This window comes from Pezoporus flaviventris, unplaced genomic scaffold (assembly GCF_033815535.1).
Source record: "Pezoporus flaviventris isolate CSIRO_AGI_PZ_B2104156 unplaced genomic scaffold, CSIRO_AGI_Pfla_v1 ptg000027l, whole genome shotgun sequence".
NCBI classification, from domain to species: Eukaryota; Metazoa; Chordata; class Aves; order Psittaciformes; family Psittacidae; genus Pezoporus; species Pezoporus flaviventris.
This window is the reverse complement of record NW_026892575.1, coordinates 3,554,672-3,577,945: the sequence shown is the minus strand read 5'-3', so window position 1 is coordinate 3,577,945 and position 23,274 is coordinate 3,554,672. Positions and strand designations below refer to the sequence as shown.

At 42.6% G+C, this 23,274-nt stretch overlaps 1 protein-coding gene across 2 annotated transcripts in view; it reads right to left on the bottom strand.

Annotated features, from left to right (window-relative positions):
* LOC133271967 (Wilms tumor protein 1-interacting protein homolog) overlaps positions 1-23,274 on the bottom strand; it is a 78,869-nt gene that overhangs the window by 24,950 nt on the left and 30,645 nt on the right. For both annotated transcript variants that reach the window (XM_061458510.1, XM_061458511.1), the window contains exon 2: positions 21,886-21,987. In XM_061458510.1, coding sequence (XP_061314494.1) covers positions 21,886-21,987 — 102 coding nt within the window. The remainder of the gene's footprint in view (positions 1-21,885; positions 21,988-23,274) is intronic.

Genomic DNA, 23,274 nt, shown 5'->3' with positions numbered 1-23,274 from the left:
CACGTAACACCAGCTTTGATAGGGGAGCTCCTTTTCCCCGCTGAAGTGCTCTTCAGCCTTGTTTAACTGTAGAAAACAAAGCTTATGCACTCACGGTGACACCAAGTGCTTGCTGCGAGTAACTTTTCCTGACTGATAACACACCTTTGAGGGGTTCTTAGTGCCAGGATAAAGGGATTCCCCCACCTCAGGTGGGGAACAGAGACCTCGCAAATGCTCCAGCAAAGAGAGCAAAGATTCCTGTAGATAACCTAGTAGTTAATAAAATGCAAGCTAGAAATGACTCTGTCACAACGAACAATCACAACTGGTGTTTGCAACCACCACACAAACATCCACGAGAATGCAAGCTTTTGAACTTCAAAAATATTTACAAAATCAGAATCAGTTCTAGATTCTTAATATGAATTCTCACATTTAACCAGTTTATGAGTCTCTGGTATTTAAATGTGTCCAGCAATTGCTTGCTGCACAGTTTTATCTTTTATGCGTTGCAAACTAAATGGAAGGCACAGGAGAGCTGCTGCTTTAGCAAAGGACTCAACTCAAAAGAAGGTTCAGCTTGCAAAAGGAAAAATGACCCACAGTTGACACTGGCTGTCCACAATTATGCTTTCCTGTCTCCACAACACTTTGCTGGGTGGTGAAAACACACCAGCCAGGCAGGCAAGATGGGGTAAAACTCTTTCCAACAGTGTTTCAAAAGCTGCTCCAGGCCCTCATGGAACAAAATGTGAAGCAGACCAGGTTTTACAGCCTTGAAGAGGTGCTCGAAAGAGCACTGAACATGTCCTGCCCCTCCCCACTAGCCTCAAAAGCATCTCCAAAGCCCTCCTTGCCGCTGCTGGCAGCGGTGTATTTGCCTGTAGGGAAGTGAGTTTATCAAGTCACAGCTTTCAGTGGTAGATCTCTAGTCTCACATGGGATGATGCAACCTCGTCGGGGGCTAACAACCCCCTTGCCTTTGTAAGACAAGAGATAGCAGTGTCTCACTGTCACAGCATGGTTATTAGACCTAATTACTGTTTGCAGCGTGCTTTGAAGTTGAAGAGTGCCAAGCATTATTATAATATTTTAAGTACTTTGATGATTAAAAACATACAACCGTTGGGTAATAATCATGATTTACTAGTACTGTAATGTAAGCAAGTTCATGTGAGAAGCCTGCATTGTTTCAGTGCCTGATGCTACTTGAAACCAAACAGCTCCCTTCTGACATAATGGGAATTCTGCAGCCCCAGCCCCGCCTCCCAGATAAAACCAGCATCCCTCCTCACCATCACGATCTCTCTCATGATAGATGTGCCTCTTGTCGGAACTTCATGCGGGGAAGTTTCAGCGTTAAAAGGGACAAAGTGCGAGATGACTAATAATGTCCTTGTTACTTCTAACATTACAGCTCTGTGGGCCAAGGGGATTGTATTTGAGTCAGAAAATGTAATTAAAACCTCCCCATATGGAGTGCAATCAAAGAGTTCAGCTGTATGTATCTCCACTAAAGATAAGACATTCGTTAAAGCAGAGCTAATTAAAAGCCTGTATAGCCCAAGCTATCGCCATGGAGTGTTATTCAAGTACCTGCTATTCCTGGTGGCTGGGGACATGCCTGGGTAGGTCTGACCACACACGAGCACAGACCTCAGCTCTGCTGCCACTTCTGCCATGGGGCATGGCCGCTCTGCACAGGCAGCACGTGGGTGCAGGGTGCAGCAAGACCAGGCACGACGGCTGCGGCTGCCCTTGCAGCATCAGGACTTGCTTGAGCCCCTAGCACTGCTCCTGTTGGAAAGGGGCACCCGTGAGGAGCTCTATGCTTGTCTCACAGCACCAACAATGCACAGCATCCTTCTTTAACAGTTCTTTCTGGAGGTAAAAAAGCACATCACATTGCTTCTCTCATTGCTTAGATGGGGCTTTGAGCAACCTGGTCTAGTGGAAGGTGTCCATGCCCAGGGCAGGGGGCTAGAACTGGATGAGCTTTAAGGTCTCTTCCAACCCAAACTATACTGTGATTCTCACCAGGATTTCTTCCCTTTCCTTCTTATTTTACTTATTGTCAGTTCTAAGGATGAAATGGACACTTGGTGAGAATCTCTGCATTCTGAAGGCTCTGGTCCACGACTCACACCGTTTCCTGAGCATGGCAGCCCTGACTCTTCATGTCTGACTGACGAAAAAACTGTGCAGCATAACTGTTTTAGTTAGTAGTGTTAAATACAGACCTAATTGCTTGTTAAGTGCTTCAGACACCATTTCTGCAGTGACTGATGTGACACAAGCGTTGTTACCAGTTGCCTGTTAGCACCTTAAGTGACAGTCTCTCAAAGCGTCCAGACTAAAACGACATGTAAATATACACACAGGATTAATATGCAACAACAGTTGCTCAAATATTTCCCAGCTTCTATAATAGGGAAGGAAAATTGCCATGTATTGCCCCAAAGCCCTGCAGAAGTGAAACCAGACAAATCTGCCTGCTGCCCATCTGGGGTCACAGCCTCCATCACTGTTCAATGCAAACGCAAACTTCACCACGCCAAACCTGCCCTGACGTAGGCTGCTCTGATTCAGAGCCTGTATGTGGTGAACATTCACAGGCTGCTCATGCTCCCAAATGCAGACAGCTCCCAAATGTACTTTTACACCCCACATGGCACCCATGGGCTGTAGAGGGACCTCTGTGCTCTCTTACGTACACATCCTAATGATTGAGAAACCAGGACCAAAATAACTCGAGAGCCGAAGGATAAAGGGAACCTCCAGAATCCAGTCTGCTCTCCACAAACACCCAGGCTGGACGATTATTATTTCTAAAAAGTGGACGCTAAACTTTAAGTCACAGGATGATTCCAGGAGCTGAAACTTCAAGAGAAATAGCAAGTTTACTCACACAGGATAAATCATTGAAAACATTAAATAATAACAACCCACCTCTGCTACCTCCTCTTCCTAGTCATCTCAAAACTGAGACAGGATTTCACCCAGGATTTCACTGTTCTCTTTTACTTGGCAGAGGAGGCTTACCTGCCCAGGATTCAAGATGTGCCAAAAGAAAACAAAAGCTTCCAATACTTTATTGCCATTTCTCTTTTAACTGACATGGGAGTTTGGGCCTGCCATTCTCCATCCTTCCCATCTGGCTTATGACTGCCTATCTGCACAGAGATTTTCTTTACATGGGGTTCCTGCCACTCTACCCACTTGAGAATGGGGAGCACCGAGGCTACTTTAGCCCTGGAATAACTGCTAATTACATTTTCCTCTTCCATCTTCTACAAGGGACTCACACAAAGTCACCAAGCAACCAACTCTTCATGATGGGGTCCTGTGTTCCAGCCTCAGCCTCCACTGCGGGTGCCAGGGCAGGGAAAGGTCTGTGCAGCGGGAAGGGAATGTGGGAAGCAAAGGACCACAGGAAGGACGGCAGGAGGACCATGGCGAGGGCTGCTCCAGCTCCAGCCCCTGGGCTTGGAGAATCTTCCATCCCCCACTGGCACTGTCCCCTCCTCACAATGCTCAAATGCTCAGGCTTTGTGAAAGGAGGGGTGAATTTCTGGGGCTTTCAAGGTTTTTAAGATAGGGAAAAAAAAAAAGAAAAAAAAAAGAAAAAAAATATCAATGCCAGATTCCTTTGAATAGAAGATACTGCCTGTTGGCAGAAGCCACTTTTCACAGACTCCAGCCGTTTGAAATCTGAAACACTAAAAAGCTACTGTGGATGTGCTGTATTCTTCTTTTCAAAGCAATCTGGCACACAATTTTGCTCCCCTGTTTCAGGACCCAATCCTGCATTCTTTTCACGCTCAGACTCCCATTGACTTTAAGGAATGCAGGATTGGATCCTAAATGTGTGCTTTACTTGCACAATAGCGCCTCATGGTTACGATCTATTGAGAAAAGCACACTTTAAAAACCATTTGGAATTGCAGGCTCATCCACCAGGCCAGAATGCCTGTAAAGATCCTCCATTATTTCAAGAAAAATGCTCAGTGTGTGAATTACACACACACACTCTCACACATTTTCCTGGTTTCAAGCTGCAGGCACAGCTTAGCTTGAGATGCATCAAAATATTTTGAGCACTGGCCTGATAGCTCATACAGAAACCACGTGTAATTTTTGATTTGGAAAAAAAGAAGAACTCCAGGGGAAAAAAGCCACCAAAGCAAACATATAAGCAGCTGAACCTATAGCACAGTTTTTCAGAGAACTTTTGTAAAAGCCTCCAAAAGACCCACATTGCCCAAGACAAAACAGAGCCTTGCCCTGCTATTTTTGAGGATGCTGTATATTGAGTTACGAGGCTATTACGATGCAAATCTCAGATGTACAAGCTTTTTACTTGGCCATAAACACAAAACAGTATACATTGTCCTTTCAGAAGAAAAGGTTTGCTGCTAAAATAGCAGAAGCCCTACGTAAATAACCAACATTCTTTCTGCCTGAGGTCACCAACTTGGCCTATTCAATTCCGGGCTAGTCTGGGATCTGACAATCTAAGCAGGGGAGAGGCCCTTTCCTTTTTTTTTTTTTTTTTCCCGAAAGAATGCTGGGATTTTATTTGAAATTTAAACTCTTGCAAACAAAAGGTGACATCGTATGCTAGAGGCCTATGAAGGTGGAGTACAGGATGTGTATTGTTTTCTGCCTTTACATAGGTTCTTTCAGGGAAGAGTATTCAGAGTCTGTGAACAAATTCTAATCAAATATTATCATCAGGTAGGCAGACATGGCAAGATATGAATGAACACTTTTAAGAGATTAGGAGATTTACTTTTTAAAAGTATCAATGCAGGAAAAGCCTAAAAATGGTTTAAAATTATAATTTAGATCTAAAATAAATTATTTTTAAAATCTGAATTGAAAATTCCCCCATAGTTTAAGTTCCTATAATAATTCATATTTGTACAGTAAAAAAGAGCTTTTCAGTACAAATTAACTGTGGCTACAAAGTCAGTATTCATTCCTGCTCTCCATCTCAAGTTGATATGTCCTGGAGAGGCAGATGGCAGTTAACTGGTTTTCCTCCCGATTACCTCTGCCCAGCTCTTCCTTGGGCTCTCACAAAAGTAGGCTCTTGTATAACACAATTATCATTTCCATTTCTGGGCTGCTATCCAGGTTCTGCACTGCTCTGTGCTCTATGCCACCTCTCCGGCACGGCAGCAGCGTGCCAGCTCCTGCTGCATAGACGTGCTAGTACCACTCCCCTCCCACCCCGCAGACTGTGCAAAGCTGAACTTGCAGCTGGTGTGAATCGTGACAGCATCACCAAATTCATCACCATTTATACAAGCTGCAGACCTGCCCCAAGGAACTACCTTTGTGAGAAAAAAAAAGTCTGTCTTCGCTATGCACTCACTAACGTGCAGTAAAATCCAGATGAAAACAAGGCAGTTCATCATCTTGACATGTTTGTAGCCCACGGTAAACTCCAGCATCTCCTCTGCAGTTTACCTTAACCTGCCACAATGTCAAGTGAAAAACGTCGTTATCTTCCCTAGCATTTTGCCTTGTGTCAGCTACCACATTGAAGGAAGCACCCATCTATCCAGAAAGCGCACCTCTGCTACCAAAAACCGTCGCACTGAGGCAGGTAATGTCTCTTGCTCTGGTCACTCTGCAGCATTCACTACCACCAAAGCCAGCAAGCCAAATACTGGGTGGAGAGGAAGTGGACGGTACATTTCTGCCCCAACCCAGCTGTGTTACTTACACTGTCAGTCTCCAGCAGGATTATGTAGATAGCTAGCTAATATCTTTTGTTACCTTGCTGGAAAACCACACCTTTCTTGGCAGGGTATCCATAATCTCCGTGCCATGTTTACTCTAGTGTGGAATTCTCTCTTCCCTCCCCTCTCCTCCTACTCTTCAGTCAGGTTATTTAACCAAAAGGTTACTTAATGCTGCAGGGATGAGAAGATCTCTGACCTCTAGTACTTGGGCAAAGCGTTCCTGTACAGACCGTATTATAAACTTAGCAGATACTTTCAAGCTTCCATATAATTTACTAAAGTTAAAATTGGCAGATGTTTCCTTTCTCTCCCACTTACGTATTTATTCTATCCCATACCACCCATCAATTTCCGGGCTAAGGCATAAATTATTTCCATGGAGCTCCAACAGGACCCATGTTGAAAAGGAGTTTGTAAAAACATAAGACAAGCATGTATTTAAAAACAGAAATACAAATACCTGCATTGATCTAATAGCTATTTTAGGCTTACGGATCAACATACATCTTAAAATACATTTCTTAGTAAGCTAGCAAGCAGGCATACTAATAGGGAAATGTAAACTAAAATTAAACGTACTTTAATTAAGTTGGTTTTTATTTTTCCTGGGGCTGGGTTTACAAAGGCAAAAAAAAGTGAAGAAGGGCAAAGCAACACAGACCACTGAGTAAGAACCACAAGAGGCCTCCCCAGCATGGAGCAAAATGTGAGGGGAACTGGTAGAGCTCTCCCTTGAAGGTGGCTTCCACTGTGGGAAGCTTTCATCACTCCATCACAGACCCAGCTTGTTATCAGCAAAGAATGCCACTTTCCCAGCTGCTGCCTCTAAGCCAGAACTTGAAAGAGTACTTGTCTTATCACTATCCCAGGGTCTCAGTGCCAACCCATTCTATGGCAAAATAAATCCATGAGTCACCAAACTACAGCCTATTCCAGCCCAAGTCTTCCTGGCTTTTGCAGGACGCAACCTTCCCAAGCAGCCCTGCTGGCAGCTTCCCATGCAACGTGGTAGGTGGTTTTCATTTGAGCTCCAGCAAGAACCACCATGATGGCAGCAACAAGGATCCTTCTAGCACAGTATCCAGCTCTGGCCAAGAGTGGAAGCTGAATGGGAAAGAGCATCAGAAACAGGGCTTACATAGGCTGATGTGTTCCCAAGAATAACCTCCCAGCTTCCAGCAGCCAGCACTTAAGGCCTTCCTGCACTGCAGTTGCATCATAACTATTATGTTTAATAGCCTCACTGGACCAATCCTTCTTTAATTTGTCTAATTCCTTTATGAGATCATTTATACTTTTGGCCTCCACGCTGTCCGTATGGCAGCGAATTCCACAACTGCATTATGCATTGTATGAAGCATTCCCTTTTGTTTGCTTAAAACCTCCACTGAGCTCAAGCTCCTGTTGCATCCTAAAGAACAAAGCCTCTACCGCCATCACAAACAGACTAGAGATGAGCTTTGGAAGTCAAAGCCTGAAACTTAAGTCTTCAACTGTGGAAATGAATGGCACAACTGGTATTTTTATCTAGCATCTATTTTTAAGATTCTGCTCAGGTACTCTTTGTACAACACGGAAGTGGACACATATAAGTGGAACCAGTAGTCCTGGCTCAAAAAGTTCACACTCTATGTGTGAGGTCCTTGCAGGAAATTTGACCAAGCCACTGAGTTCTGTACTGCAAAGAGCAGCTTTCACAGGACATGAACTGCTGTAAGATACAACTGGAAACAGTTTCTCTGGGAATACATCCAAAAGATGGTATCTGGTCCCTACACCATCTGGACTGCTACCCGGACATTTGGAGCAGGGCAAAAACCCACTGGAAATTTCACATGACAAACTTAGCTAGCAAAAGTTAGGTAGGTAAATTTGTTGAGATAAACACAAAGCAGACCCCTCACCATTGCTACTAGGTTCTTTCTTGCAAGGCATCATTCTCTTCTTCATTCAAGTTCAGCCTCAACTAAAAATCACAGCTTAGCCTGGCTCTGAAACGGATAATCAGAAATCTGATCAAGACCTGAAGCAACAAGTCAGATTGCTGAATGTCATCTCTGCACAAAGTGAGCTGCAGCATCACCTTCACTCCTAGTACTTTGCACATAAAAGAACATTGAACAGAAGGAGTGGACACAGCCCAATCCTGTGGCAACATGCAAGACAGCCTCAAGGGAGATGAGCAATTTCCCTAAACTATCTTCTGCGTTGTCTCAAAAAAACAAGAATGGATTTGCACAGGAACAGTTTACTTTCTTCCTCCCCATAGCATTGCATGCGTCAGCACCTCAGTGTGAGCAGCATCAAAGGGCGCTGCTGATGAACCTCAACATACCAGCAATGCTGGATTTCAGTCACGTCGAGAGAGTGCTCAGCAGCCAACACCAGTGGCACCCATGTGTTTCTGAAATCAAGTGCACAGTGCCCAGTTCTCATTCCCTTGAGATAAACCTTAACAATAAAGTGAAATTGTTGAGATACACAATGCCTAGAGATAGTATCTTGAGCAGTAACTTTTTTTTTGTTTGATAATGGAAGAATGTATTGGGGAATGATCCCTAGGACAGACAGGTTAGTACACAGTAGAAAAAAACCTAAATATTCTCAGGATAGCAAAGTATTAAAACAATCTGCCAGTTTTCAAGCACATTTTTTGGTTTAGATTATTTATGATTAGAGACAACTCTTCTCTTGCTCACACTGGTGAAGAGTTATACTGATGTGAGTAACATTACTTCAGATTTATTCTGTATAACTTTAAACAAAACCTTACTAGAACCTTAGCTATGTATTTTACACCACATTCCGGTATATTCTGCTGTAAGTAAAATAAACCTGAAAATTACAGTTGTACCATATTATTGAAATGAACTAGGGCTTGCTCAGCCAATTCCAAATGTAATCAGAAATCAGCCCTCCAAAATGCCCTGTCCTTGATGTTTTGTGGTGGACTGACCACAGCTTCCTGCAGCAGGTCACATTAGAACTAAAACCACAAGCAGCTTGTAGATACAAAACTGAATAGGTAGAACTCCTGATAGTACACTAGCTTCTTTTGGCACTCAGGTACAATAAGGATATTGTTCGTTTAATGCTTAGTTTTTCTTTTAAGAAGTATGTGAGATTTCAGCCAATTCTCCCCAACGATTAGCTCAGGATGAACGTACTTAACTCAGGATTCAGCTGGAAAGAGCCCAAGTAGATGCAATCAATTTTCCACTAAATCCACTTCCTTCCTCTCTTCCCTACCCAGCATGAGACATCAGCTCGCCACTACAGCCAGCAATGACTAAGACAACCAAAACCCCTGCCTTCAGCCATGCTCATATTAAACCTGGTTATTCCTTCTTTTGACTTCCCCTGGTTTTCTGGTTTTTGTATATCCTGTTCACTAGCACACTATTTAGACTAGGTGGAAAAGCAGCTATACAGCAAATATGAAAAAGCAGCTCTAGCAAACCACAAACACCAAATGCACTGTCTGCTATCAACCCCAAAGTGCACAGAATCAGCTGCAGAGCTTCACTGATAAAAGACAACTTTACCCTTTGCAAATATTTAACTGGAATCTATCCAAGGTTTCCATGTGCAGGTACTGTATGTCTGCATCTGCCAGCATCAGTGCTGTGCCATCTCTGCATGCAACACCAAATTCTCTTCACCATTATCATCTGGATGTCACAGTACTTCTGAGATATTTCTAGCTGCTGGCCACTTTACTTGAACCAACTTTATACAGTGTGGCCTGAAAAACAACTGTTGTAATAACAGGGATGATCTGCTACTAGAATCTAACCAGGCCAATAAAAAAAAACCCATCTATTAAAAAACAAAGCTTAGAAAACATGATCTCTGGCTCTCACCTACTTGTCTCCTTAAGAATTTAAGTAGATGATTTCCACCCTCATTTCCCCAAGCATATACATCCTCCTTTGACAAATAATTTGTGGAAACAGTAAAACAAGTCCTGGTGGCTGTATATTCCTCAGGGTTTCTTCCTCTAGGACAGCAAGTGGTCTCCAGACTTTTTCAATCTTGCTCCCCTACCAGTAAAAAATGTTTCAGCATGCATCCCCAATACAGGTATATTTATTTGCTTATAAATTATAAACGCCTCCACTTTGGAGACTCCTGCTCTAGAGACCACTGGACTGTTAATACTGACTCACAAATTGTTTCCATAGGTCTGCATTTACACTGCTGTGGTTCCTAAGGTCGGTAATCCACTGACTCACTCAAGTAAGTTATTTGCATTATTTCCAGGAAAAATTTTGCAGGGAATGCAGTTGGAAGAGGAACAGTGTAGAGTACCCAGGCAGCCTGCCGAGTTAAGTGACTGAGTTTCTATGACTATATCCAATTTAGTGTTAGGAAATACCATACTTGTGTTTTAAAACACGCTGATAAGACAGCCACTGAGACACACAAGTCAGTAATAAAAAATGATTGCTAAATCCATTCCTGCTTTTAAATACCCGTTAAATCAGATGCCTTTCACTCTGCACAGGTACAATTAAAAGCGCTGGCATATATTAGCAGCCGTATTCTGCGTGTGTGCTGGCACCATGGGTCACCCACACTCGTCGGTCAACAGTGCTCTCAGAAGCCAGCAGCCACTACTGATTTTATTTCTTGTTACAAAGATTCCTTGCTTATTTCTTGCCTAGCTTATCATTCACTTTTTTTTTTTGCTACTATTCCAAGTACACTGCAAGCTCACAGGAGCGCAGCAAAGAAAGTCAAGACCTGATGATTCTAGGCAAGAAAAATCAGCTCAAGGCCTACGGGAGAAAGAAGCAAACCTAAGGATACAGCCACAGCAGGGAGCACTGCTGGAAGAAGACTCCCTGACAGTGGAAAGCAAGGCAGGTGATTAGGAGGATCAGGCAGGAGATGGCAGCACCAGGGACTGACCAGCTGAGTCACATGGGGAGATGCAGTTAACACCAGAGAAAGAAGTGAAGATGAGGTTACATGGGACTCTGAAGAGGAAAGGGAAGGAATATGGGGGGACAGGGTTTGCATGTATTAATGCAAAAGGAGCACACAAAGCAGCAAGGGAACCCCTCAATGAGCACCCAATGCCTCTGTGCCACCCTGTGATGAATGGGCCAGAGGAAAGGAAGGGTATCCATGCAACTGGAAAACTTGCAAGTGCACCCCTAACACCACAACGCAGCAAGCACTCACAGGGGACTTCAGGAACGACTTAGCAAGGCCCCAGTAACCTCACAAACAACTGAGTTTACCAGGGGGCTTGAACCCCATCTTGGAGGCCAGACCTGTCAGCAGCCTCCCCTGAACCTTCCTGTTCCGAAGCACTCTTTCCAGGCTGCTCAATGCGATGGGAGTGCTTGAAAACCACTCACCAGAAAGATGTTTCAAGAGCGTTAAGCCACACTTCGGTGCCTCCACCAGGCTTCCACACCTCTCTAGTCATGTCTGATGCACAAACTGAAACTTAAGTGCAAACATACTGACCTACATCTTCATGTGCCACTTGGCTCTGTCCAACCGAGACAGAGACTGGAACGCTCTGCATCATTTCAGCTTGCAGGGTGGTTGTTTCATCACCCAGGAACAGCAAGGTTGTGGGTGAAATGCTAAAGTGTCTGAGCCAACACTACCTCAAACAATGGTAGGAGGTTATTCTGGCCCAGAACCACAGGATGCAGACCTGTTTCCTCAAGTACTAAAAGTCCCTGAGGAGTGAGAGGACCTAGTGCCCAGCAAATGCTCAAAGCTGTTCCCTAAGGAAACCCTCCTGACTCCTTCCATGAGCTAAGCCTGTTTGAGGCAGGCAAGGAACACAGGGCTACACCCAAGGTTATTACACTCCCACTTTCTCCACCACTTAAAAAAGTAATTCTCAATTTATTTCAGTGTTGAGGCAGGAGAGCAGGTGAGCTCTCACGAGAGGGTGGATCACCAAGAGAAGGCGAATGCTGAAGGGACAGCACAGAGCATCTGCCTATTCTCTACCAGCCCCAGTCAGACTGCTTTCATCCTCTGCAGCCCAGCGTGGGTTTCCAGGCATGCACCTACACTACAGCATATCGCTTTACCCTGCTGGCTGCCAACGCGCTGCCTGCGCTCAATCAGATACTGGTCCTGAGAACTGCCAAATGGAGTCAATAATCCTGTAAATGGAGGGAGTACTGAATACGGATTGGACGCTGGCCATCAGGAGGCCATGGTGGGGTTTTGCTTCAGGTTTGTTTTTAGAAAGTATTTACTGTACCTAATTCGAGACTGTTGGATTGCGTTTGCAAGCATGAAGATTTCCTATTTTTGTCAGTTCAATGCAGGGCACCCATATACAGGTTTCATGCTGGTAAGATACTAGGAGTTGCTCAAGAAAACCATAAAATATTTCCTTACTATTTCCGGTAAGGTGTTCATAATCAAAGCTATACTGCAAAACTACCTGCTTTAATACAAGTACAGGGAGCAGGCTCACCTAGGGCAAACTACACCATTCATGTCAGTGCGATGGGGAGCAGGCTCCTGCTGCCCAGCTAAGAGCTCATGCTACTCTCCACGAAGTCAAGAATACTTTGACACTACCCGAAATGTGATTTGGCCATGGGTGAAGATAAATCTAAAAAGTCCTGGTAGAAGTACTGGTCAAAGGCAGGATTTTCAGGAAATGAGATACTTACTGGAAGGGGAAAAAATGCTTTCTGGCCAAGTCAAATTTACTGAGTTTCTTCCTGTGCTGTGTTTTGAGGGAGAGAGGCAGAGAAGAGTGGCTGGGAACAAAAGCTCTCCCTTACCTAGGTTAAAACCAAGCTAAAATTTCCTGAGAAGTCTAAGGACAGGAAAACATCCACTGCTGGTAAATAACTTTTGAAAGTGACGTATAGAAGTCCATTTACCAGAACCAAGCTGGTCACTCTATAACAGTAAGTTTATAAGCAAGCAAAACATTCCACTCATGTCAAATACCAGGGGTCACCAAAGCACTTTCCTTGGTGCTCAAGGACAGCCCACTGCAGCCATAATCAGCCAATCCTCCTGAGTCCCGTCATTTAAACGAGAAAAGATTTATGGTTGTTTATGTAGGCTTCATGCCAAGCCTGTTTCTCTGATAAGCTTCTCTGGTGCATTTGTCTCTCACATCCGATTTAGAGTCCTCCAAATACTGGAGACAGCATTCCTTGGATACTTAAAATAAATTAAAAACACAACTTTGGTCTTGGACAGAGGAATGGGAACATTATTCACGTGGCTCAGGCACTAGGGGCTCTGGGGAGTGGTGCTGGGAAAGTAGTCTTTTAAAAATCTTGCATTAGCCTATGTATTTAATGATATATAAACCTCAAAACAGTCCTCCATAAACTGTAAATATGCATTATTTGACCAAGTAATTATTTTCAGTAGCATGCTGCAGCAGCTGTATGGCTTGGCTGCCAGACACTGCAAGTGCTTCCTCCAGCAAATGCATCTATTGTGATCTAACAATAATTATTTAATAATTTATAAAACTTCTCACTTCAATACTTCAACCTCAGGATCTCCAAGATTTCAAAACGCTAATGAAATCAGCACAGTATCACCCATGTGAGGTAGGTGAGACGGATTATCTCCACATGGGTAAGTGATCGGCCCAAGATGAGAAGGAAGCCCACAGCAAGCGGAATAAACCCCATCCTGTGCCTTACAGGCTGATTTTGTGACCACCAACCTATCAACCCTCTCAATCATGAACTTTTTTCTCCGTTGTTTGCCAGTACCCTATACCAGAAGAAAGCCTGAAAGACAGAACACTAAAGTTTGCTGCCACCATTAATCTCATAAATGTGAGAACAAACTGGAAAAAAAAAAAAAATTATTTAGTTTTGTACATGGTAAGATTCTTATGGGAAACACCTTTTCTAGACCTGCAAGAAGTAAAAGCATCCTAAAGGTGAAGAGTGGCAGTGGATATCTTTGATCTGCAAAATTAATTTGTAAGTAAAACCCAGGCTGCTTTCTGGTGTGGAACATCAATGAGTTTTCAGGCTATACTGACACCTCTCCCTTGAAATAAGCAGTAAACAGGAATTACTAAGCATGAGTTAATAACCTAGCCTAGACAGGAGGCATGGATGAGATACAAAGCAAAAGAATCATTTTGTTAGTGCATGAGAATGAAGGTAACAGAAGCAGCAAAAACAGTTTTCCACTTCACGCCATTAGTTCTTCCAACATTCCAAGAAAACAATGGCGGCCCACAGACCACAGCTTGGGTTGGTACAGAGAAGTAATGGTAAGAGACACACAGATGACTAAAGGATCAAGGACATCATTAAAGGGCATTAAAGGACATTTGCAGGTTGCAAAATACATAGGGACAACATATAGCAGAAACTTAGATTACTGAAATTACAGGAAGCCAACTGTGTGTTTCATTCATTTTCTCCTTCACTTTCTTCTTGCCACCTGTTTTCCCCGTTTAGTTTTAGGTAATACTTAAAAATTACAGAACTGGGGAATAGGAAACAGAAACATCTGTTGATAATGTCAGTGACTTGCCTGTGCTCTGTTCTGGATTATCTGGATTTCTTCTCCTTTGAGAGATGAACTCAAGAGCAGCCCAGGGGAATCTCCTCTTTTGGATAAACTGAGATGTGTTCCAAGAAAACATTTTAAACTGGGGCAGAAGAAGGGGAGGTGAGAAAGAGGAGGAAAAAAGAATAGAATGGAAAGACAAAAAAAGGTGCAAGAGATGTGGCTTTCAGCCTAAGACAATCGAGACCTGCAGATAATAGATGCTGACAAGGAAACAGAGCAATCTTAGCAAATCTCATTAGACTAAACAACTGGTGGCATTCCAAACACACAAAACTATGCAAGGAAGTGATTAGGTTCTCTGTGGTTTTTACAGAGAAATAAAAAACACAGGAAGAAACCTTGTTAATTAGAGGGGTTTTTGTTTGTTTGGTTGGGTTTTTTTTTTTGTATTTTATGTGTTTTCCAACCCCTGTCAGTGATTGGCTCTGCACTATGAATACTAAAATATTGTGGAAGGAATACATCTATGGTCATCAATCAACACAGAGTAAAGTTTTCATCATTAGTTGCCAGGCAACCCCCTCCAATTAAAATAACCATCAAAAGCCACAGATTTCATGCTGGAATAATTAATAGCAGAATGCAATTACCACTTTTCAAGAAAAAAAAGGGGACAAGCCACCAGCCAACTACTGATCACATGCTCTCTGATAATCAGAAATAAGGAATGGAAATATTTCCTATTTCTCTGTCAGCTAGCTACCTATCTACACCACCTTTCCCTGGGGATCAGCCTCCAGATCTACCAAAGCTAAAACCAAGCTAAAAGCAGCCTTCAGAGAAGACTGCCCCAACCAAAAAGAAACTTTAAGTACATGCATCTTCAAGCATCTGAGATGCCCCCATGGAATTAAGGCCGAGGACTGAGCCAATCAGATAATCCACCCTTAAAAAACAGGTTCTCTCCTCAAGTTGAATTAACTTAAAGTAGTCACAGAATTGAAAACCTTTAATTGTAACATCTAGTAGTATCATCTGTAGAAGGGGCACAGTCAATGGACTGGATGATTTATCTGAAGTCAAGCGCACTGATCAGTGTCCCACTGGACCAGAGCTAGCTGGGACAACAGACAGCAATGCAGAGAAACTACTAAATACCTCCTAAAATACAAAATCCAACTAAATACATTCTAAAAAAAAAGGAGAGTTTCTTGTCAGTCCCATCTCAAACATTTCTGATTACCCTTTTCCCATCCCATCCTTTTTAGTTTGTTTTTTTTTTAAAGCCTGGAATATTATCAGACTAACCACAAATCAAGATAAAGGAAACATTTTTCTACCAATCAGTACCCAAAGGTACTTGGTGTCTTACATGGGCTGCTATCCAAGTTGGACTTTCAATTACCAGAAGACACGATTACATTCTTTTGCCTAGACTCATTCATGTTTCAGCCTTGTGCAAGGTGAACCCGAACCATCTGAAGCCAGCTGTCATCTCTACTGACTGATTTTTTCTAAAGCCAGCACCTCCCTTTCCGTGAGATCTGCACTAATGGGTTTGTCTGGGACTGCAGCTGCAGACATACCTGAAATAGCTTTAGTTATCTGTCTTGATAGGTGTTAAAAAGGAAAACACAGGGCTAAGCACAGGCTGTAACTTATCCTGATGATGCAGAATGGCTCAGGCAAAATTCTGCAGTCCTGCAGCAGCGCTGCAAGTTATCTCCATTACACATCTACACAAACCGCAGCCTTAGCAGAATGTACAGCAAATCCTTCAGTCCTTTTTTCCTAACAAAACTCCACTTCTTCTTAAGTGCTTGGCTTTTCCTGTGAATCACACCTCAAAGTAACTGCCCGTAAGTGGTGCGCATCAGGACCTACTGCCAGCTCCAGTTATGGCTTGGAAACTACCAAACACTCAGGTGGCCATGAATTCAATTCAAATGGAAGGTGTGAGCTTGGGATGAGTAACAATCACAGTTATGCAAGTTGAGGGCATCCAGCTCTCACGCTCCAGGCCATGGGGGTCAGGGAGGAATGCTCCCACATGCACAGCACTGAATCACCCGCCGGCTTGTCCTCCCCTAAGCACCAAGTATTAGCCAATGGTTCTGGCAGGATTACAGACTAAAAATCCCAAAATTCCAGTCCGCTCCAGTCTGAGAGCATGTGGTTAGAAAACAGCAGGGAAAAGCGTGCAAGGACATTAGCTACCTAGCACTTTCACTGTGCAGCAATGTACCCCTTGCAGCAATACTCATTAGCTCCTTTCCCTTAAGTGTTCTCACTGTGTTTCCCTGGTGCTCAGAATAGCTGCATAAAGTGGTGGCCCTCAGATGAACAGATACCAAACCTACACCTGCATCAGCTAAAAGTCAGCCATGAGGTACTGAAGAGTTAAAAGCCACTGACATGCACACATGTATCTGTACCTCTGTGATTACCAACTCTAATATTGGTGAACATACAGTGTAGAGCTCGCACATTTGACACTGAACTTTGTTTTATTCTATGTGAAAATCACATCCACAGACAATTTAAGGCTACAAAGCAAGTACTGGCAGTGTGCAGTTTGGATGCAGTGATTCATGCCAAACTTATGCTGTGGGGACAGAACAAACGCGAATTAAAAATGAACCTTCCACTGGGAACTGTTTTTTTTTAAAAACTCACCAACTGTGGATAAATGTACACTGAAGGGACACAGCTCCCTTAAGATGTTCTATGCCTTACTACCACCAAGAGCAAACAAAGGTTCAACCCAGGGCAGCAAATACACAAAGGACCATTTCCAGTGTCACAAGGAACTTCTCCCTACAAGTCCGGACATGAGCAACCTCCTATTAAGAGACATCTACACACAGTAGCACTGAGTGGCCTCAGTCAGAAGGAAGCTGTTGTCTCCAAGAAAAAGTAGGTTGGGTCCACAACCATGAACCAATTCCCCTTTCACACCAGTTGGAGGGCATGGGCTAGTTCAGAACTGCTCATTATACCTTCAGGGTAATGATACGTACTGCTACAGCTGTCCCACACTGGCCTTTTCAAACAGCAGTGCTATCAGCCCTCGCTGTGATCCTTCTCTTAGAGGATCATATTGTAGTAATGAGCTTGTGAAGCCTGAACAAAGGCTGGTGTTGAAGCAGCAGCCATGCCAGTAATCAGCTGAACTGCAATACCTTTACAAGCTGTCACTTAAACTGCTGTATGAAAACCCCATGAGTGCTCCAGTCTGATCAATAGCTACCAGGTAAGAAATAAGCTATGTATCTTTGGGACTACATGTTTTGCTTTAGGCTTCTGATTGATTTGTGATGATTTCCTGTGCCTTAAAACCATCAACAAAAGTGCAAATTAAAGATGAATGCTTTGCTCAAACATTTGCCATCATGTAAGAGCAGAAGATGTTCCTTGTTTTTACGGTCAAATACATCTCAGCTTTGAGAGTACACAGAGGCTTGAAACCCTTAGCTCTTCAAAGCTCATTCCCTGCCCATTTCCTACAATCTCAGAGTAACAAATAGTAAGCTGATATTCCTCATTGTAAAGATGTATCTTACTGTAGTTTCTACAATCACTGTCACTTGATTCGGATTTTCAGCCTGAAGAGATGCTGTGGATGGCACTAGGGTCTGCAAACTGGAGGCACATGGTAAGTTACCTTCTGTAATGAGTATCAAATAGACCCCATTAATTCCTGCAACTGATCACCTACACTTATAGTATACAAGCAATTTGGCATTACTGCAGTTATTTTTCAAGAAATCTTGTTATGCTCTGAAATACTACCAAGAGGAATTAGATGATGAGCTTTTCAGGCAGATATCAGCTTTTATCTTCCATAAGCAAAATTTGCAACTGAACTCCTGCCAAAACTAAAATTTTACACTTAACAGAAGGGATAGTGTATGTTGCTGCCTGAATTAATCTCTGTTCTTTAAGATTCAGCAAAGCATAATTACACATGAGCAATATAACATATTTAAGCACGTCTATGTGTTTTGCTGAATCAAGAGGTTCCACTGGTGTTAGGGCTGAGATTTGAATCTACATTTAAAAACCATCCTAAAAAGCTTCATTTGCTTTCTGTAAGAGATTGTGGATAAAGATCTGCATTGAACTACTCGATCCTAGGAAACCAGACTGCTTTGGCTTTTACACTACCTGAAGAGAATTATCAGGCCTCTGAAAAAGCTATCTGAGGAGCATGGCTTTTTGCAGAAAGCAACAGGGGTTTACACAGAGATGTAATAAAAAATTAACTGACAGAGCAAAGTTCTAAAATGGTGTTATGGGAGCAAGGCTCAACTATCCAAAGCCCACGGAACACATACAGAGCCAGAAATGCAGCACATAAAATATGCCTGCTAGGTCATTTACACTTTTCCTTTCTATTCTGATCTCAGCTCACTGGCAAGATTTCCTTTTTTTTTAAGGACATCCTGTACAACTCTGAATTAACGTATTACTGAGTTTTATCCCCAAAATTCTCAGAACTTAGAAGACAATTAAGAGATTTACCATCCGAGCATTTACAAAAACTTCTAAAGGGGACATAAGTTTCCTGATTATTTACTGTATCTCTGGAGCATTTCCTCATCTTTCTTCATTTGTGTTTCAAGAGCTAACCATCACCGCTGCAGATGAATCCATCCTTTGCATCCTCATACTTCTATGCTAGCAAGGCTGGAGTCTTCACAGAAATGCCTGCATCTGTAAGTGTATTTTAGGTTAACTCTTTAACTACAAGCAACACAAACTCTCCAGCAATGGTGGGAGTTGAAAAGGACAGCACTGGGGCAAGCGCTACATACTCCCCAGAAGGTGCAGGATGGCCCATTCTGTCACACACTGCCCTTTTCAACCAGGGAACTCTGATAGGTGGCACCTGGAACTGAAACCAAAGCTAGAGAAGTGACCAAGAAGGGACTCTGACTCGGGCAAAATTTCCTATTGAGGGTCCCTTCCCACTTCTCTACATCACTGAATTTGTCTTTGCTGAGTTGAGAATTCTCACTTCTGCATGATGAAATGAGGTCCTTGGAACTCCCATCACTCATTATCACATTTCAGCCTGAGTGGTCTCCAAACCACAAGTTTTCCCAAGGATCTGAAATATTTTTTTAATTTTGCTGGTTAAATATTTGGCCCTTACCTAAATCAAACGTCTTCAGGTACAGAATTTTTCCTCTTCAGCTACTGCCTTTTACTTTCTAGATCTGTTATATTGAAAGTAAGACCGATAACTGATGAAGGACAGTTTGGATCCCTTTTGTTATTTGGGAAATAAAGAAAGGCAAGCCTGCACTCTTACTCTGTCCCAGATTTCTAAGTTGTATTGGGTTTAGCGTGGCAAGGTGTTGATAAGACCGGCTTTGGTGGGGACCTGGTGTCCCGCTGGGGTCAACTTAAAACACTTTCCAGAGGGATATTTGGTCTTAATTTGAAAACAACAAAGAACAGAGAATCTAACACTTCTTTTGCTTTTTCATTCCAGCAGTTAATCCTCCTCAAAAACTGTCTTTGATTTCCTATTTGACTTGTGTAATTTCAGCCTCCAGAAAAGATCTCTCATGTTTGCGACTAATACACGAGACCACTTTCTAATGCTGTTTAATGGTAAAAGTATCGACAAGCTCCAGCCACATGTCCCTCCCATAATTTGCCCATACACAGGGCTCTCACAATTAGCTTGCCTCCTCCCTTTTAATACTCTATGTCACTCTGCCACATTAGCAGCACACCCCTCATTTCAGTGCCTAACATAAGAAAGTCCCCGCACGTTCCCCTTTCAATGGGATTGTACCAGAGGCTGCAGGCAGAAGGAAATCCAAGCCCTCACTTGTGAAATATCCTGGTGAATGACAGCCGGGCCCTCCAGCCCACAAGCAGTACAGCAAGAAGCTTGGAAGACCAACCTGGAACACCATTTCCTCATGTGTGTGTGTGACTCATGGGAAGCACTGTGAATCATGAAATTCCGCTGGCATTGTGAGGTGGGCAAAACTATGCTCCCAACAGACATGTCTCAAGTCGCCCTGTCGTAGATGTACACTGGCCACACACACCTTGCTAGAACAGTCAGAAGAGCTTGTTGTCCTTTTGAATAACAAAGTTGGGTTTGTATTTTTCTCTTAAAATACATTCCTTGGCCCTTACACAATCTTCTGAGGAACAGAATGACCTGTGTACAGATCTCTGTGGTAGCAAGCTTGTATCCTGATTACTTAAATAAAACACATCTGCCCCAGAGAAGAAGCTGAAATTCACCCATACAATTAGGTTAGGCTAATGTTGGCAATGAGTGGATAGATATTATCTGATACCATATTTTGTAATCCTCTGCTAAACAGGATGCTGTTCACTCTGGGAGCCAACAAAATAGCTTGCTCGTTCACTGTCAGACTTGAGAAAAGTCAAGAGCGATCCCTGAAGGTTTCAGATGAGTTTACTCTAGAACTTGCTAATGCTCCAGAGTCATTTATAAAGGTCACTAAATTCTATGTTCAGGTTACAGGTTTCTTTAAACTAATATTTATCTGTACAAATCTCAGGAGAAAAGACAACATTTCTCCTTTCATAAGTCAACTTTACAATAGTCTTTTCATTATCAACTTATTTGGTTCTATGACAATAATCTTTTACTCTTTTTCTAATCCTTAATTAATCCTTTTTATAAACAATGTACACTTGGCATATTCTACTCAGAGTAAATCTTTTTCTGTGTATATGCGTCGCAACAAGATCTTCAACATCCAGGCAAATGCTTTCAGAAATTAGGTACCTAAATAAATGGGTGGACGTATCAAGAAAAATTACCTGACTCATGAAAACTGAGCTCTCATACTTCCCTTGAACTTGTGCAAATTTGTGAGCTCTCAGCAGCTACAGACAATACACTGAGGAAGATTCCAACTGAAATTCACAATGCTTGACTGAAAGCAAACACTTCAGAAAGTGCTGCCCTGAATTTTCCAAGTCCTGTTTTCCCTGACAAAACCATGACTTCCCCAAATCACATACGGAATAGATCACTTTCAGATGCATTCAGGTTTGAAGAGAAACCTAAAAGGCTCCCAAGAACAGCAAAGAGCAACTAGCGATAAACCCGCAAGTTTTCTCCTGCAAAATGAAATAGCTTAAAGTATTTCAACATGCAGTTTCTATTTGTTTTTACTGCATTCAAACGTAAGAGAACAATTTTGAGCATTAGGTATACACAGAAATGACAAATATATGTGCTTGGCTAGAGTTACATTTGGAAATAGGAAGTGAGGGAAAATACAGTTTTGGCTGCACAAGTTTTACTGTTTTTCTATAAAAATGATAAATGCACGTTACAGTTCTGTAAACACAAGTGATCTGAAGTATGTAGTGCTTCATGATCTGGCTTCAATGGCCAGGTTGAAGCCATTTTGTAAATGCAGGCCTTAAACTAACCAAATACTATTTTTCTGGGCTGTTGCATTAGGAAAATGCCATTGAACACTTACAGATGGCAAATAGAAAACAACTTCTGAAGCTGGAGTCTTGCGTGGGAATTTTGCCTCAAGAGCAGGCAAGATGAGGTTTCACTCTGCATACTTGTTGCTAAAGGAATATATATTACAAAATAAAGCCACTTAATAAGGCTATGGTAGATCTAACTTACCACAAGAGCAGCATGTGAAGCAGTTGGTATGATATAGGTTACCCATTGCTTGGCAAGCCTGGCTCGCTCCATACACACCTTTTCCACACTTTATACAAATACCTATAAAGGAAAAAGAATGAAAGTTAGAACTCTCCACTGCTCCAGGCCATTGATTCATATCACTCGTGATACCCCCCCCCCGCCCCCCATCAGGCCCTAAATCAATGGGATCCTCACCCTGAACAGATTCAAGTACACCAGACAGCAGCAGATGGCTTTAGTGAAACAGACACATGGAAATTCACCCAAAATAAAAGGGAGGGAAGCCTCTGCTGGTGTTTCTATCCACGAAGGCTGAGGCTGGCTAAAGACAGAAATCCAAAGGAGGCAGGTGTAACGAGAGAGGACAGAAAAAAAACACACACTCTCCAGAAATAACTCCATTTGCCCAAGAAATGATTTCACCTTCACAAGTAGATGCTCCATCACATTACATTCAATAATCACTAATAATACAACAATCCAGTCCAAACCCAAAAGACTTCTCTTTGCCCCTCTCCAGCAAGGCAACACCAAGAGCACTGGTCCATGTTGAAAGCCATGCAGCACCAGAAAAACGGGCCTGTCAGTCACATTTGAGAATTGTTTAACTCTCCACAGTTACATTAGATAGTAGTATCTAACCACATAAACATAACCTGGCACCTTACAAAACAGAAGAGCAAGGGTTCTATCTTCCTAAGGGAAAAAATACTGCCTGGCAGTTTTGCTTCAGTGGGGTCAGAAATTCACCTTCGCTGCCCAAGCCTGCTCTTGATGCTGCTGGGGATGACTCTCATGAAGCTCTCATGAGACCAAAGTACGAAGAACCAGAGCAGCACTCGTAAAGTTGGTGGTTACCTCCAAGCACAGCCAGCTAATAGGAAAGGTCATGATTTCAATAATCTCTCTAGAAGAGGGATTTAGGAGTGGTTATTTGTTCCATTTTAAAAAGCTTTTTCCTCATAGTTGCAGCTTTAAGAGTCTTTTGCCTATGCATTTATTTCTATCTATACATAACCTTCCTAAAATAAAACCAGGGCAGCCAGATAACTCAAAAGTCACTGCTTCTGTATCCTCATGAAGAGGAAATGGAATGCTGGAGGAGAATCATGTCTTTCTGTCACATAATCAGGACTACTGATTGTAAATTCTTCCAAGATGTCCATTGGTCTCTATTTGACCATAGCAGGACAGTACATCCCAAGACAAGGCTGTGTGATTTTTCTAAAATTTTTCTAAAATTGAGATTCTGCCTCACACAACTTTGTAATGATCCATGTGCTTGAGGGTCTCTTTCTACAAATACACTCATGAGCTTAGCATTAATCACTAGCATCAACAAGACGGCTAATACACTTTCAGAGT